Below are 18079 nucleotides of genomic sequence, written 5' to 3'. Positions count from 1 at the left end.
TGAACTTCTCCTACCGACTATTCATGTGTGCCTCACACGATTAAAGAGGTTGTTCCAAAAACGCCGATTTTGGCCCCCCCTTGGATTCGGCCCAAACTTTGCTCAGATGTTGTACTAAGTGTCCCCGACGCTTGGGCACAATTTCAGCCCCCTCGGATAATTAGGGGGGAGGGGGCAGGGGGGCAAAGTTGCAATTTTTTTAAAACTTTAAAAATCGATATCTCGCGAACGGTTTGAGTGTAAGTGTTGCGGTTTGCGCTAAAAAACGTTAAAAAATATTCTTTACAAGAATATTAATGCTGTTTGCAAGGTTGCGTAATTTATCGCGGTCATAAATCGATTTTTTCGATTTTGAAGGTTCGACTTTTTTTCGTTTTTCGTCTCTCCTCTCCAGGCGATCGTTGCTACGTGAATGAAAACCGGTTGAGGTGATTTTCCATGAAATTCTGCATCTGCTACACTTTGTTTGACCTTGGGGAAACGATTCGTTCGTGAGTTATAGCGATTTTTCTGCGCGTTACCGGTTGCGCGCGGGCGGCATATCGGCGGCGCTCCATCCCGCACGGGCGAGGCAGAGGTTGTTTCACCGCTAGGGCCTTATATTCATGCTGTAGGCTGTAATTATCGATATTTTCTCCTTCCCCCACCCTTCCCCTCCAATAAATATTGTTTTAATACTTCGTTATACAGGGTGTCCCAGACCATCCGTAACAGGTCTTTTTCTCGGTTGGTTTAGGTAGTACGAAGTGAGGGACCGCGGGGTTAAATGGGGAATTGACCCCAAGGAATCCGAATTTCACGGTCCCGAAACCCCCATGCCCCCCTGGGAGGGAGGTGCCCCCCTTGGGAGGTAGGTGCCCCCCTTGGGATCATGATCCCAAAAGTCGGGAGACATTGTGACCCCCCCTTTTACGCCCCGAGGGTGGCTAGGGGGGCCTCGGGACCATGAAAATCGGATTCCTTGGGGTCGATTACCTGGGAAATCAACTTTTTCCGGAGGGTCTACGTCAATTTGCGCCCAAAAATGATCTCTTCAAAACGGGGACATCGGCCTCCTCCATTATTTCCCTTTTGGTCAAAAATTGACGTAGATTCTCCGGAAAAAGATGATTTCCCGGGTAATCGACCCCAGGGAATCCGATTTTTATGGTCCCGAGGACCCCCTAGCCACCCTCGGGGCGTAAAAGGGGGGGTCACAATGTCTCCCGACTTTTGGGATCATGATCCCAAGGGGGGCACCTACCTCCCAAGGGGGGCACCTCCTCCCAGGGGGGCATGGGGGGTTTCGGGACCGTGAAATTCGGATTCCTTGGGGTCAATTCCCCATTTAACCCCGCGGTCCCTCACTTCGTACTACCTAAACCAACCGAGAAAAAGACCTGTTACGGATGGTCTGGGACACCCTGTATAACGAAGTATTAAAACAATATTTATTGGAGGGGAAGGGTGGGGGAAGGAGAAAATATCGATAATTACAGCCTACAGCATGAATATAAGGCCCTAGCGGTGAAACAACCTCTGCCTCGCCCGTGCGGGATGGAGCGCCGCCGATATGCCGCCCGCGCGCAACCGGTAACGCGCAGAAAAATCGCTATAACTCACGAACGAATTGTTTCCCCAAGGTCAAACAAAGTGTAGCAGATGCAGAATTTCATGGAAAATCACCTCAACCGGTTTTCATTCACGTAGCAACGATCGCCTGGAGAGGAGAGACGAAAAACGAAAAAAAGTCGAACCTTCAAAATCGAAAAAATCGATTTATGACCGCGATAAATTACGCAACCTTGCAAACAGCATTAATATTCTTGTAAAGAATATTTTTTAACGTTTTTTAGCGCAAACCGCAACACTTACACTCAAACCGTTCGCGAGATATCGATTTTTAAAGTTTTAAAAAAATTGCAACTTTGCCCCCCTGCCCCCTCCCCCCTAATTATCCGAGGGGGCTGAAATTGTGCCCAAGCGTCGGGGACACTTAGTACAACATCTGAGCAAAGTTTGGGCCGAATCCAGGGGGGGGCCAAAATCGGCGTTTTTGGAACAACCTCTTTATGAGGTAGACTTCTTAGTCATTTCCCATCGCCGCTACACAAGGCAAAAAATGCATTTTTTTGCGTGTTCAATAATTACACAATCTAAAAATTTTTGTGAAATCGCAAAGTTTTGAACTTTTCCTGACGACCATTCATGTGTGCCTCACACGAAACAATTTATGAGGTAAACTTCTTCAGAATTATTCCAGCTTCAAATTAGATCAAAGAACACAAATCGGACGGGTAGTTTCCGAGGTGTGCGCGCTGAAGAAACGCTTAGTTCCTGCGCGGACCCCAGAGTGGTTCTCCATCTACATGGGCCTCTTGTGACATGAAAAATGATACGTGAATGCGGAAATTGCCAATCAAAAAGTGTAGGGGTTTTTTTTTTTTTGTGCCCCGCCAACTACACAACACGGAATTAGCGAGAACAATGGCCAGTTCGCGGAGTGGACAACGAAATTGACCACGTTACTTGTCCACGGTCGGGATGAAATAGTTGCCCAGTCCAGTGGGTAGAACGAAAGAAAAATTTCAATTGGTACTTTTCATTTTCAGGACTCCGCAAGAATCATACTCGCCTCGAATGTTTATATTATGTGCTACACTTTGAAGAACATCTCACCCTTTTGGCACGGATTTACCGTACACAATCCAAAAATTTGTGTGAAATTCCAAATTTTTGAACTTTTTCTAACGACCATTCATATGTGCCTCACAAGAGAAAATTTATGAAGTAGACTTCTTTACCATCATTCTAGCTCCAAAACGAGATCGAAGAATATAAATCGGACATGTAGTTTCCGAGGTATGCACGCGGAAGAAACGCACGAACCCCAGAGTGCTTCCCCTTCTAGAAGGCACCTTATGACATGAAAAGTGATACTCGAAAGCGGCAATTGCCAATCAAAGAGTGTAGGGGTTTTTTTTTTTTTGTGCCCCGCCAACTACACAACACGGAATGAGCGAGAACAATGGCCAGTTCGCGGAGTGGACAACGAAATTGACCACGTTACCTGTCCACGGTCGGGATGAAATAGTTGCCCAGTCCAGTGGGTAGAACGAAAGAAAAATTTCAATTGGTACTTTTCATTTTCAGGACTCCGCAAGAATCAGACTTGCCTCGAATATTTTTATATTATGTGTTACACTTTGAAGAACATCTCACCCTTTTGGCACGGATTTACCGTGGTATCGGTGCTCAAGCATAAAGGAGGCGGCTCTCCATTTTTTAGCTTCATCCCCCATGAAGCTGTATGTAATGAACTGTTCCAACATAATATTGTCTTCGCCGATCAAGAGGAACACGAGACTGTTGTTACCATAAGACGCTTTGTTTTCCACATATCTCTGTAACAAGATCAAAAAATCGTATCGTTTCAGAATATGATCACCTTAATGAGTTCCTCAATAAAGTCAATGAATTCTCGAAATGTCATGAAATATTACTCTTTCTGGTGATTTTATGATGAAATCATAAACTATTCCATGATTTATCTGCATTTCGGTCTACAATTTGTAACGATTTAGTTTTCCTGTTCAACCACACTGGTAAAAAAAACCTCTTGGTTCAAGAGTGCAGTTTCTTGTCGCCGGATTTAAGAGTCTGGACTCTTGTTTCAATGCCAAATTCCGCTTGAAACAAGAGTTCAAGACTCTTAAATCCGGCGACAAGAAACTGCACTCCTAAGTCAATGCAATGCGGCATTGGTGCAAGAGGTTTTTTTTACCAGTACACACTTCTGACTTCAGGGTGTCTACAAGTCTGGAAAGTTTGGAAGTAGAACTAATTTTTAAGTTGGGTCCGGAAGTACTGAAATAGTGTGGAAATTCCGCAAGGAGGTCCGGAATTTTTGAAATTTTTCGGATTTCGACAATTGGAGGTACTGAATAAGTACTGAATATGCATTGATGGTACTGAATTTCTTGGGAATGTATATACGGAAAAAGTAATGTGAAAGTACTGATTTTTGACCAGCCTGCTTCAGTAGACACCCTAGACTTGTTTCATAAGCTTAATTAAGCTTCTCATGTACTAAAATTGTAAAAAAAATTAAAATTATGCTGTATTTCAGGTGTGAATCGTGCAAGTAATACGTCGTCAAGCGTGACGCTAAATTTTTGCACAACACAAAGTTTAAAATCGCATTTCACGTGATAATAAATCACATAAATACAAAAGTTAAAGGCAAACCAGTACGTGCATTACTATCAGTAGACTTTTATTTTCTCGTATCGTTTCAGAAAATGCTGTACGCCAGCTGTGAATCGTGCAAGTAACACGTCGTCAAGCGTGTCGCTAAATTTTTTCACAACACAATGGTTTTCATTGCGTCTCACGTGATAATTAATCATTGAAGTAAAAAAGTCAAAGGCAAACCAGTGCGTGCATTGCTGTTAGTAGAAGTTTATTTTCTCGTACCGTTTCAGGAAATGCTGTACTCCAGCTGTGAATCGTGCAAGTAACACGTCGTCAAGCGTGTCGCTAAATTTTTTCACAACACAATGGTTGTCATTGCATCTCACGTGATAATCAATCGTTGTAGTATTAAAGTCAAAGGCAAACCAGTGCGTGCATTGCTGTTAGTGGAAGTTTATTTTCTCTTATGCAGTTCGGAAAATCCCAGCATCATGCACCAGCAAGAAAATTTGTTTAAGAATGCAGTCACGTTCACAACACTAACAACAACGTGTGAACTACTTTACGTTACGTTTACGTTACGTAAACGTTTTTTATTTCTTCCTTAAAGTACAAAAAGTTGTAAATGCCTTATCTTTAAAAAGCATTCCCAAATCTACCATTTTCTCTCCCGTTGCCACAACACAAAACTACTTCGACCAAATCGCCATCTGTTTGGAGTATTTTGAGTAATCTCATCGCTCAATCACTTGGATTTCTTAAACCGCCGCCCACTTAGGTTGAGGATTGGATCACAGTCAATTGTATTTAATTTTGCTTCAACCTGAACACAACGTGAAACTTATGTAGTTACCAACAGGAATCCACCACTACCGCTAATGGTGCGTTTGACATGTCGCCATGCAAGAAGGTGCAATTAGACTGCATTTTGCAATTTGGACCTATAAATTCTGGCTCATCTGAAAAAAAACACTTATGTGCATAGGGAAACTAATGGCACATACGTTGATTTTATACCGGGCCGGAATTTATAGTTCCTAATTGCAAAATGTAGTCCAATTCTTAGCCTGTTTGACAGGTGCTCGCTAAAAGTATAATCGTCCAGAAATTCTTTCAAATTTGTGTATGCTTCGAAGGAGCGTTGGAAAAGCCTTGAATCTCTGGCGTGAACGTTGATCTTCACTACTCCATTGATAGTCGGTCTCAGATGATAATTATTTTTAAATCATCAAATTTAAATAACTATCTAGGCGACTTAAGGACACCTGAGTCTCGATCGCTTACGAATGACCAAATCTTGATGGATGATAGAAAAATTAATTATCTCACTCTCCTGCCCACAATCCAATTATTGAAGGGCATAGAGGACGAGGCGCAAAAGTGCAGTTTTTGAAAATAGTGAGTTATATTGATGATTTCAAGTAGTCTAAATGCATATCTTGCCGAAAATTCGCTCCAAAATTCCAACTTTTAAGCATCAAAAAGTCAGTTTAAACTTTCTTTTCTCCGCAATGATGCATGTAATATCGAAATTTCGAACTCGTACTTCGCGAAATAGCAAATTCTTCACTTATGCGCCTTGTCCTCCAAGCCCCCCCTAATTACACTCACCTGAGAGAAACCTCACCGGTGGCGGTGTGCGCCGTGAAAGCGACTTTTACATACCTGAGAAAAAACCTCCGTGTTAGAGGGAGTGAAGTGATCGAGCTTCTGCTCAAACCACAATTCTGGTGGTATATCTCCCTCTCTACGCCCGTGTTCTTGGACGTTAGGTTCCAATGGCATCGCAAGTCCCCGAAGCGGGTGGAAGAAATCAGGCCGAAATGAAACGCCTTTTGCGCTTACGTTCACCACGAGGACGGCGCATGCTATTGCATGTAAAAGTAACATCTGAAATCAAATGATCATCTTATTGACACCATTCGAATTTCCTAGACCCCCAAGCAAAGTAAAAGGTAACCAAGGACCGATCTTATTAGCGTACCTAGAATTCGGCAAGAGTTCGTCGTAAAGGAACCAACCCACATTTTCGAAAAATTGAGATGAAAATGATTTTGAGTTCCTCCGGTCGTATTTTTTCTCCCGCCAGAAACTCGGGATCGAAAAAAAATATTAGTTTGTGATAAGAGCAGTTTAAGTTTACCTTCTTTATTGAGTCTTATAGAGGAATAAAACTTCAAACTTATTTTTCTGAGTTTCAACTTTATGTGACACTAACTTGTGTGTAAACTCGGTCCAATGAAAGCCTCCTAGTAAAAAGTGGTAGCAGGGCGGCACTATTTCCAACTTTGATAACCATAACTAGAAAATCAATGTGCTCTTACTTACTATTGTCGTCCAACCTACTACGTACTTTGCACTTTTATAGTTTGTTCTTTTGTTTTTGCAACTGTAGAATCTCACGAAATTTTGTTAGGGGAGAAATCAGAACTTAAGTTCGAAGTAGTTACCATTTAAATACTATAGATGTCTATTAGAAAATCAGTAATTGCAGCATGATCGATAGTATGTTTTCATGAAGTTTAATTTTTCAAGCAGGATTTTGAATGGCGAAAATAGTTCTTGTCGTTACCTCAGTGATAACAGAGGCGATGGATTGTGAAATATTTTAATTTATTAGATTAAGTAGCTGATCTCGTATGGTCAGTTCTCTCTCTAAGTAACACTGAGCATATGTAATAAGAGAAATCAAAATAAATGAAACTCAAAATGAGTAAATCTATGTATCCTAAGTCGAACGTCACTTATTTCAAATCTATGATGTTGGGAGTCCGCATTTGTCTTGAAATTTTCTGCTTCTTTGATTAAGTAGCAGATCTCGTATGGTCAGTTCTCTCTCTTAAGTTACACTGAGCATATGTAAAAAAAATTCAAAATAAATGAAACTTAAAATGAGTAAATCTATGTATCCTAAGTCGAACATCACGTATTTAAATCTATGATGTTGGGAGGCCGCATTTGTCCTGAAATTTTCTGCGTATATTTTCACGCATTCAAAGAAAATACAAAAATTGCAAGGAAACATTTTGTTTACTTTTTCCTTGAAAAAATTTAATCCGAACTGGAGGATTGCCGTTGAGATAGAAATTTTCCGCATGTACCCATCGACCCAATCATGCACAAGCTACGATCAGTGGCGTGGCGTGAATTGCGATGTATCGATTCTTATGCCATTTAAACTTATGGTAAAGAATCGATAATTAAGGTGTTCGCTGCGAACCCCCTGTTTATAGATCCTTTTTCATAGGTTTAAGCATAACAATCGATATATCGCAATTCACGCCACGCCACTGGCTACGATTTATTTTCAAAACACGGTTCCTGAGTCACCCGGTAGCTTCCATGAAAATGCAGGCGACAGAGTTCTTCAAGGCCTCCAAGGTGCACGATAAAACGTGTATAGTTTAAATGGCTGTTTCGTGAAAGTTTGGATAATACGAGAAGTAAAACATGAAATAACCCTAGCTTCTGGCTGAGAGCCTCTAAGGAAAATGCCAGCTAGTTTTCTTGAGGATTTTCCAGAGGATTTTGAGATACCACGCCAGAAAAATGAAAGATAACAGTGTATATCCTCCGGAAAATTCACTAAAATGTTTAATAGCAATCCGGTATACGAATAAAGAACGACGTACCTTAAGGAGCCGTGGAGAAACTGTTTCTTAAATGCGGATGCGCTTTCAGGATATTTCGAGATCGCGTGTACACTCATGTGCGATCCCGCGTGAAATGAAGTAGTGTCCATTGTCTGTTCCTATTTATGATGTATCACTCAAGTCGTCGGTGAAGTGTTCTCAAACGTCACCACTCTGAAGCCCCCGTAAAACTCCTCCTTGGCCGTTGAAGGAAAATAACCGGGAAAAGTTTATCGGCGGTGTAAGTCCGCAACCATGTCTCTCGGTATGTGACGTTGGGGACTCTTCATGTCATACTTTATTTTTCAAATGGAAAACTACTTGGAACTCATTTTGCATTAAGGAACCACTATTTCTGGCTTATTTTAGAAACAACATATATGCCATTGGTTTCCCCGTGCAGAAAGGTGATTTTACAGAAGAGTAAGAGATAGTGGTTCCTTATTGCAAAATGTAATCCACTTGATGAGTGTCCTTTGCCGTTCATCGGCCGTGGTTTTTCTTCTCGTACGAAGAAAATCCTACAGGAACTTCAAGATGCGCTGTCGATTTCTACTCTACACTGAAAAAAAATTCTCGGCGTTTTTACCAAGGTCCGTTGGTACCTTTACCATCTCACTTTTTTACTTATTATTGGTAATTTTACCAAGACAGACTGGTAAGCCTACCTAACAACCGGTATTTTTACTGGTTTTTTTTCAGGTAAGAATACCACTTTTATTGGTTAATCAATTCCCGGTAACTTTGCCATTTTATCTCGGTACTTCTACCACAGTCGATAAAAAATATTCGCGTTTTTACCAAGGTCCAGTAAAATTACCGAGAAAGCTCACTAATTTTACCGAGATTTCTCGGTAAAATTACCAATTTCGTAAACGGTAATTTTACCAAGAAAAAACTGGGATCAAATAGAACCCTGAATTCTTGGTAATTTTAACCTTTTCTTAGTAAATACACCGAGATTTTTTTCAGTGGGGACTCTTCCTGTCATACTTTATTTTTCAAATGGAAAACTACTTGATGAGTGTCCTTTGCCGTTCATCTGCCGTGATTTTTCTTCTCGTACGAAGAAAATCCTACAGGAACTTCAAGATGACGTCGATTTCTACTCTATTAAAAAGATAGAACAGGAGCGGAGATTTTCAAACACCGCAAACGAGATACGTGGTTGCGCACTGACACCGTCGTTATGTTTTGTTTCGCTGAGAAACATTTATTGCTTCAATGACGATTGGTCGTTGTGACGTATGTGTTGTCCGTTTAGTTTTCATATTGATACTAGGGACCTGTGGCCGCTACGCGGACTCAAAACAACATTTAAAAATGGTTCATTCATTGGTTTTTTACATTTGTAAAAAACTACACGTTAAAAATTATAGTACAACTATGTTCAGGTTATTTCAGAGATGAATCGATTCAAAATTGGACTTGTGCACGCAGTGAAAAGCGTATTTAGTTTTATTTTTGTGCCCGAATTTATGTTGTAATGTAGATATCCGGAAACTATTAGATTAACCTGAAAAAAATACATTTATGTTAATAAATTCATGTTTCACTAAATTGCTAAGAAAGGTGTTTTTAAAAATTTAAGCATGTTTATTTTCATTTTGACTGCTAGGGGTAATTAAATAATTTAACTAAAATTTGACAGTAAAGAATTTTTTTTTATTCTTTTTTTGAATTTTCTGTAATCCACTTGGCTAAAATTTTTGTTTGAGGAAATTTCGGTTCTTTTTCAATCCGGCTGTTCTAACTTAAAGTCAATTGGTCTTGGTCCTCGTAAGAAGATTTTAAGGCGTTGCTTATTCTTAATACTTCATTTGTGTTTGCCTCCGTTATTAAGGAGGTTTGTTCACCGCAAATAATGAGATTGAAATGAGAGTTGAAGAGAGTAGGAGGCGCTGCCGTACTAGGCTTACCGTACATTTTTTTTTTTTTTTTTTTTTTTTTTTTTTTTTTTTTTTTTATTGAGTTTTGTGGCTTCTATTCCTTAAACCGTACAGTTCAATGTGGTCGATAGGGGTGTGTATGTGGTCGAAAGTTCCATTGACTACTTCTACTTCTAGGAGCAATTTGGCGTATTCTTCTGTTCGTACAAAATCTAGAAAGAAAAAAAATGTTTCAGAATACCGAGATAAAACATTGAAGTAACATGCGTACAGTCCATAAAGAAGTGCTCCTTACAATCTGACGGTAGTGCCTAGCAAGAGCTGAAACTTAGATGGGACCAACCGATCTTCGTGTGCCACTGTACTGAAATGCAGGTGCATCGCTTTCCTGGCTGTATAGATGATCATCCTGTGGGGTTTTTGCTTCGTATACTCGGTCTCCGGTACTGGTTTTCGTCATCGAGTTACTAGACGATGCATGCGTGGTGAGGAAAGTCGAAATCAGAGTTATTGAATTGGCGTGGCGTCTTGGCGGCGTTCTGACATCTCACAGGGAGATGTCAGAGTCAAATTGCAGGTCCTCCTCTGGGTCACCGAGCCACAACCGCTCCGTATCGACGTCCCAGTGAAGGAGGTCATCCAAATCTGGGAACCGGTTTGCAGCGGGGGAGGTTTCCTCATAAGAGGCGCTGTATCGGGGCAATCCCCTGGTAGTCGAGTCAAATAAGGGTTGAACCCGGAACTAATTGTATGTTTGAGTTTTTTGGGCTCATTTCATTCAGGAGATCAAGAAGAATCGAATGAACTAAAATTCGCTAAAATTCTCCCAAAATTTGACCCCAAAACCCCTCAAAAACTGATAATAGACCGAAAAAATCCACGGATTTTTTAATAAAATGCTAATTATCTCAGAAACCGCACATCTGAGCATGAAAAGTAATGGACCAAAATTGAAGGGCAATAAATTTCACATTAGAAACAACTATGAAAACTGCATAAAAGTCAAAATTACGGGGAGTCGGAGCTCCCCCCGAAAAATCCGCTCTCTCACTGAATTCATGGCCCTCCCGACAGTCTGTCTAGCTCTCAAGCGGCCCTCGGTATGGCGTGGCGTTTCCTCACCTTGAATCGGCTGAGGCAAGGCTATGGAAGTAGAGGCTGCAGTTGAGGTGGTAGAGGGTGCTATTGAGACAGGGACTGGCGTTGTTGAGGAAGAGGCAGTTGGTGCGGAAGAGGCCGTTGTTGCGGAAGAGGTCGTTGTGGAGGAAGAGGCCGCTGATGCTGCTGCGTCCATCAAGGCTGGTCTGGTTGCCGTAGATGGAGGACCTTGAATATCTTCGGTGGTTACGCACCTCGCGGGAATGCCGCCCGGTCCCTCATGCAACAGGGTATTATGCCTCCTTCCACACTTCGGCGCCGCGCAGCGCTCGGGAGAATTGAGGACCTTGAATATCTTCGGTGGTTACGCACCTCGCGGGAATGCCGCCCGGTCCCTCATGCAACAGGGTATTATGCCTCCTTCCACACTTCGGCGCCGCGCAGCGCTTCGGGAGAATTGAGGACCTTGAATATCTTCGGTGGTTACGCACCTCGCGGGAATGCCGCCCGGTCCCTCATGCAACAGGGTATTATGCCTCCTTCCACACTTCGGCGCCGCGCAGCGCTCGGGAGAAATTGAGGACCTTGAATATCTTCGGTGGTTACGCACCTCGCGGGAATGCCGCCCGGTCCCTCATGCAACAGGGTATTATGCCTCCTTCCACACTTCGGCGCCGCGCAGCGCTTGGGAGAATTGCAAAAACTCAGTGAAAGCGGAGAGGGGCAATTCGGACAACGCCCCCGCTGGCGCTGCGCGACCCGGCGCTGAGACGGAGACAGGCGCAATAATGCTTCACACTGCATTTTTGTGTGTGGTGCGTGCCCTTCCTCCTCAGTAATGACCGGGTTCAAAAGCTGTAGCTCACCGGAATACGGGGAGCGACTCCAACATTCCCCTCTGGCGGGAGGGTCTTTTGTCCTCGTCTGTCCTTTTTTTGTGGTGTGAGCTGCTCCCGTGTCATCGCAATGATTTGGATTCTACCATAATACAATGGTTAAATACTGATCCCCTTGCTCCTTATCAATTATTTTTACGCGAAGTAATTATTAAACCTATTGGGAAACGGATAATAAAATCAAACGAAAAATGTCTTTCTCAAAATTGATATGATTACCGAATAAAGGTGGCTCGTCTTCATTAGCGTCATCCTCCGACTCCTTCTCGTTTTCGTCCACATCGTCCTTTACTTCTTTGTTGACCTCATCCTTCTCAGCCTCCTTCTTCTGCAAGGCTGCTAATTGGGCCTGCAATTGATCAAACTCTGCACGGGATACGGGATACGAATCCTGCAGAAACCAAAAATTATCTTTATCCTCGGTTCCGATTATAAAGTTAGATAAATGATGCTGGGGATTTGTTCAGCATCTTATGCTCCATATCTTGTTACATACGTGGCGTATATTTTTTTGTGGATAACATGTATGTTTACTTAAAATCATTTTTGGCATATGTTGAAATTACAAAGAATTAGTGTAGGAGTATTTATTCGATAAAATGTTTAAAATTTTTATGGGGTGCTACAATCAGGTTGTGAAGGTCGTCAATGTGTTCCCCAATCACAACGTCTGCGGACTGCTCCGACATTGGGTCGTGGTTGGCTTGGATTCGGACGTTGGTCCCGATTGCGCTGGCTGGGGCCCGGGCGTAGCTCTGGAGAAGGTCCTAGTCGTTGATGTTACCTTGGGCTGATGTAGCCCCTGCCCCTGCCCGCGACGATTTGCTCTCGAGAAATCTGAGGCGGCGGCGGAGGCTGACACTGGAGGCAATGGCAATGAGGCGGTGGCGGCGATTTGTGGCAACGGGCGGCGGCGGCGGCCCTTTCCGTGAAAAGAGTCTCCTGCTGCCTTTTCCTTGGGCACACTAAATTCTATCAGCCGAGTTCTTTAGGTTGCAAAAGATGACTGCGAGACCGGCATGGAAAAAAAAAAAAAAAAAAAAAAAAAAAAAAAAAAAAAAAATTGACCCACGTTTTGGCGACAATTTCTCTATCGCTTTTTCGCCCTGTATGTCCGTACTGGACGTACTGGTGTCAGCATTCCTGCGTTCAGAAAGTTTTATGTCAAAGCCGATTCCTACGTTCTCCTTAATAACATGATATTTTGTCATTTACGTCCAAGTGTTTCAAAAGGGTTCTTCGATGCTTGACGCCATGTCCGGCGGGAGGACCGGACCTTCCGCGTCGAACAAGTCGGGCCTTTCAATTGTCGGGTTGTAATATACGTCTGCGCATCTCATGTTCCAACAACCTTGGGAGAACTAGGCTCCTAAAAAGTTTAAGGAGGGTATGTACAAATGAAAATAAAGTTGTACTTTTGTAACTCTCTTTCCTCTTGCGAAATTGTTTACGTCGTGTCAAAAGAGAGACTAATAACTTACTGCGGACACAATCCAGCTTGTCTTTTGGTAAGGCCGGTTTCCGAAGACTTGGATTTGCTCGACATGCTTCACCTGTCTTTGAATGCGTGGCGAGAACTTCGCGACCAAAAACGGCTACAGCGGCACTTTACGTGAAAATGGAGTCTCCTGCTGCCCCTTCCTCGGGCACACTAAATGTTAGCAGCCGAAGTACAGTTGTCGATTTCTGTATCGAATGCGAGGTTTTTTACCTAATACCATTCTGCATTCATTTCTCAAAATTTTACCGTTTTTTGGTTTCAAATCATTCCTTTGAAATCATGCGTATCGATGTAGCCCGATCATTTGTTTTGTAGGTGCAAAATTGAATCCCATGCTGTTCATAGAATAGAACAAAATAGCGGCCCAGGTCAACAACATATTAGATAACCAAATGTCATCCCCTTGATGCACAGTGTAAAGCCCGATGGGGTGGAGGGCATAGTGCTCCGCAACCAACTGTTTTGCAATACGAACATAGCACCAGTTCAGAGCGGTATTCGTCAAGTCGGTTGTTTTCGTACCAGAGAACAGACCTTGTAGCTACCGTCCTTTTTTGGGGAGGGTTAAACATACGAAATCTGCCAAGATTTACGACCTAATCGATGCGATACATCGCATGCCAGTTCGACCACATCAGAGAGCCTGACGAATCACCTTAAGATACTGATCTTAAGGTGATTTCGCTTGCAACTAGTGCGAACTGCGTACAGTCAATATGCCAATTCAACAGCATGATAATGAGTAATATGATATCAGCATGAAATCAGTATAATGGTGTGCGTAGGACAGGTTTTGAGCAGTATGATATCAATATGATAATAGCATTAAAACAGTATACGAAGAATATGAAAGTAGTATGAGAACAGTATGCTAAGGTATTTGAACAATTTGATAACAGTATGATAAAGAAAGAGATCAATGTGATAACAGTAATGGAAACAGTATGATCCATCCTCTAAAGGGGGTTTCCTTATCAGTATGATTTCATACTGAAAACAACTTGAGATTTGGGAGCCAACAAGTAACATGACATTTCAACAGTATGAAATCATACTGATAACGTTTTCCAGGGATATTACGTCAGATTATAATGTAAATTGGTATCTGCATGTATGAAAAGCGAGAAGCGCAGGGAAGGGGTAACTACTTCCAGCATTTGCTCTGGACATCTCCCTCAGCATATGCACCTGGCATATTCTGGACTATTGGCAAGTGGAGACTACATTGTCTCTCCTGAACTATGGAGACTGTTGTTAACCAAATCTCATGAAAACTTTAACGCCCGTGTACATGTACGCCCTGAATTCATAAATGATCTAAACCAATCGAAATCTCAATCGAAAGAGGGGGTTTTGGCTCCTGTTTCCTGACCGTTCACTGAAATAAAATCTCGTGTATTTACCAAGAAAAGGGTAAAATTACCAAGAATCAGGGTTCTATTTGACCCAGTTTTTCTGGTAAAATTACCATTTATGGAATTGGTAATTTTACCGGAAATCTCGGTAATTTTACTGATTCCAGGTAAAAACCCTATATTTTTTATCGACTGTGGTAGAATTACGAGATAAAATGGCAAAGTTACCGGGAATTGATTACCAATAAAATGGTATTCTTACCGAAAAAAATTAAAATACGGTTTTTAGGTAAGCTTACCAGTCTGTCTGGTAAAATTGCCAATAATGGTAAAAAAGTGAGATGGTAAAGTACCAACGGACCTGGTAAAACCGCCGAGAATTTGTTTTCAGTGAATTTAACCGTGGGTCACCCTCTATCGGCCAAATATCGTCTTTGATGGTCAATTTGAACATCGGTAAATAAAATTTTTTCATGGGTGGAATGAATAAACTAATTTGAATTTAAAGTAGGTAAACATGGACGTTGATTTCTTATTCTGATGTTGTTGCCGTTTTTTCCCGGTTCGATTATCGACGAAAGCACGAATGCTAAGATCTCATGGAGTATCTCAAGAGGAATCATCTCAATCGTCGGTTTCTGATTCATCGGATTTGTATCGGTTCAAAATTGGCGTCAAATGCTCGGCCTAAGAACAAAGATACGAGTTGTTTCTTCCCTATACTTGCTGCTTACGTACATCCTACTTGAAATTTCTTGAAAACAATGGCTTTTCACCATTGTCTTAACTGTTTGCTCGAAACATAAGTGCGGCCGCTTTGAGGATCGAGATTTTTCGAGAGCTTTGATAACCGTCCACCCCCGCGTTCTTCACACTCCATAGAGTTTGCACAGCATAAAACCTTTTTTCTTTATTTTTAATTTATTTATTCTTTTTATTGTGTTATGAAAGGAAGAAGGAGAATGCCTTGTTTGTTTCGGTGATCCTGTATTGCGCGAAAGGTCTTAGAAAATATATTAGGATTACGCGAATTAAAGCACAAAGGATTGCGCGAACAGAAAGCTGAACATCTGCAACAGGAATGCGCGCATTTAAAGTGAAGTTAATTTAAGGTAGAAGTTTGGGAAAACAGGAAACGGCTGGAAAATAAACGCATTTTTATGTTGTTCAGGTTATTTTGTTGACACGTCATTGATGCCTTACCTTCTGATGATAAATGAAGCGAAAATATCAAAAAATGGTCGTGGGTGTAAAGAACTTTCCTAATTTCTCTCGGAAAAAATATTCAACCGGGAGAAACAAGGCAACGTTGGAATGCTTATAACTGCGTCGCAACACAAGATGTGCCTTTTAAGCTCTATTATTCGACGCTGCGATTATTCTAACGGGAGTTCGAATAGCGCCTGCAAGACTTTAGAGATACTCCACGCATTTCGCCGAAAAGTGCTGGTGGCGTCAAGCCCATATTAGCGCCTTCAAGATTGCATGAATACTTCTCGCATTGCGCCAAACGCAGTGCAATCGGTCAATTAGCGTGAAACGCATATTAGCGCCTACAAGACTGTAGGAATGCTGTAGGACTGCGTGTCATCATTCTTGACTTTTTGCTCCGTTTTTAGTATAATAAAGGGGAAATATGTATCCTCATTATAACGATTCAGAAACCCGAATGATATTCAAATTTTTTTTGGGTACATTAAAAAAAAGAAGAACGAACGAAATTATCGCTTCAAAATTTTCGGTACGTTTATTTGAGATCATTTAAGTAACTTCGCGGAAACTTTTCAGACAAACTGAGTATGATTTCCAGTCAGAAGGCCTACAGACATAATGTCTACTGCAAAAATGTCTACTTTTTATTGTCTACTACACAAATGTCTGCAGTTGGTATGTCTACCATTAAGAAGTTTATTAAAAAGAAAGTCTATTTGTTTAAAGTCTACCGTGTACGGTGACTATAAACGTGTAGACTGTGGACATAGTGTAGACATTATAAAGAATTATTAATTTAAAAAAGAAATTACCTAAAATGTCGTAAAGCCTGCCTCAGAGCTTTAAGCAGCTGAGTCGTCTGGGTTTTCGTCGTCTTGGTCGTCTTGGACGTTTCGATTTTCCGGGAACACCTTAAGGCAATGCCCGATCGCATGCAAGTATCTGTCAACCATATCATCTCCTTTGTAGAAGGCATACCGAGCGACAATTCCTTCAAGTCTTCTCATATTCCTCCTGTACGATTTTTTAATCGGATGTCTGATTCTAATGTGGCCCGCCAGTAATTGCAAAATCAAGATTTCATTATCCCGCTGCTCCTTCCGAATACTGTCGAGAAATTTCCAAAGAGAGGCATGATGCGTAACGACCATGCGCTGAAATTTATTGTGCCAGCCTTCAATCGTATTGGTCGTGCGCTGTTCGCCATGGAGAGTTGCGTTGTAAACATTCCATTTGTTAGGCGGGAACAATGGAGGGGTAGCTCTACGCCTGCCCACTGCTGCTGTTCCAGAGATATAATTTTTATTGAAGTAACTAGCCACTGGCTCAACATCATCAGAAACATTCTCATATAACTCTTGAAATGTTGCGTGTAAGTCCTCCAAGGGTATGAAAGCTAATGACATAATTTCACGGACTTCATTTCGAACAGTTGCGTCTTCTCTGCTGTGATAAGCTTGTTTCAAACCCTCGGCTATAACACGTCTCCAAATAGCTTGGCAAAGATGAAACAAGCAGCATCTCACAACAGCCTCAGGGAAAGTACGCGTAGCAGCATTGATGGCGGCGGACTCGAAATCCAAAATAATTACTTGAGGTCGTAGAGGTGAGCCCAAGGTATCACACAAATCGGTTACAGCCTCGAAAATCGTTCTGTAAGTCTGTTCAGTTTTGCGAACGCAAAGGCAAAACACGAGTGGAAAAACATGTCCCATAATCACCCCATGTAGCGTGTAAAGTTGTTGAAATATTCCTAAAAACATCCATTAAAAATAAATCATAAAAGCTGTGTCTAAAGCTGCAATCAGAGATAAATACACGCTTTCTTTCGGGTGCACCCGTCGGGTTTTGCATCCATTCATCCCTTGTAAAACTTGAACATGATTTTTCAGCTTAATGCTGATTTTTAACGCACGTTGGCTGACCAATTTCATCATACTGTCTTACGATCCGTGCATCTACCGCGATCATTGTGCGTACTTCATTAACTTCACAAAGAGGCCATCACTGCAAATCTTCTATCCATCCGTATTTATATATTTATTTATTTGTTTCATTTTATTCCCGACAGCAATTTTCAAATAGCCCGCAGTGCTGATCCCGCACCTAATCCTACAGTCCCCTTACGCCAAGCCTTTATCAGTCCAACTGCACAACTAATTGCCACGATGGCTGTCCAATACTGTCCAGAAAAACATCTGGGGAAACCTAGGAAAGGAAATGAAGATGTGAAAACAATGAGGTATTGAGGCATAACGAGGTCAGCTTAATGATCAAAATACAAAGTTCATACTTATCACCTATCTTAAAAGAATAACTCTAC

At 41.7% G+C, this 18079-nt stretch overlaps 1 protein-coding gene across 1 annotated transcript in view; it reads right to left on the bottom strand.

Moving 5' to 3' along the window:
- Positions 1 to 8577, bottom strand: part of LOC109029823 (putative serine protease K12H4.7) — a 47371-nt gene extending 38794 nt beyond the window's left edge. The window contains exons 1-3 of the mRNA XM_072304980.1: positions 7806 to 8577; positions 5839 to 6063; positions 3202 to 3383 (exon numbers count right to left, since the gene is read on the bottom strand). Of these exons, the coding sequence (XP_072161081.1) occupies positions 3202 to 3383; positions 5839 to 6063 (407 nt within the window). The 5' untranslated portion in view covers positions 7806 to 8577. The remainder of the gene's footprint in view (positions 1 to 3201; positions 3384 to 5838; positions 6064 to 7805) is intronic.
- Between the last annotated feature and the right edge of the window lie 9502 nt (positions 8578 to 18079).

This window comes from Bemisia tabaci, chromosome 10 (genome assembly GCF_918797505.1).
Source record: "Bemisia tabaci chromosome 10, PGI_BMITA_v3".
NCBI lineage: Eukaryota > Metazoa > Arthropoda > Insecta > Hemiptera > Aleyrodidae > Bemisia > Bemisia tabaci.
This window is presented reverse-complemented; position numbering and strand designations above follow the sequence as displayed.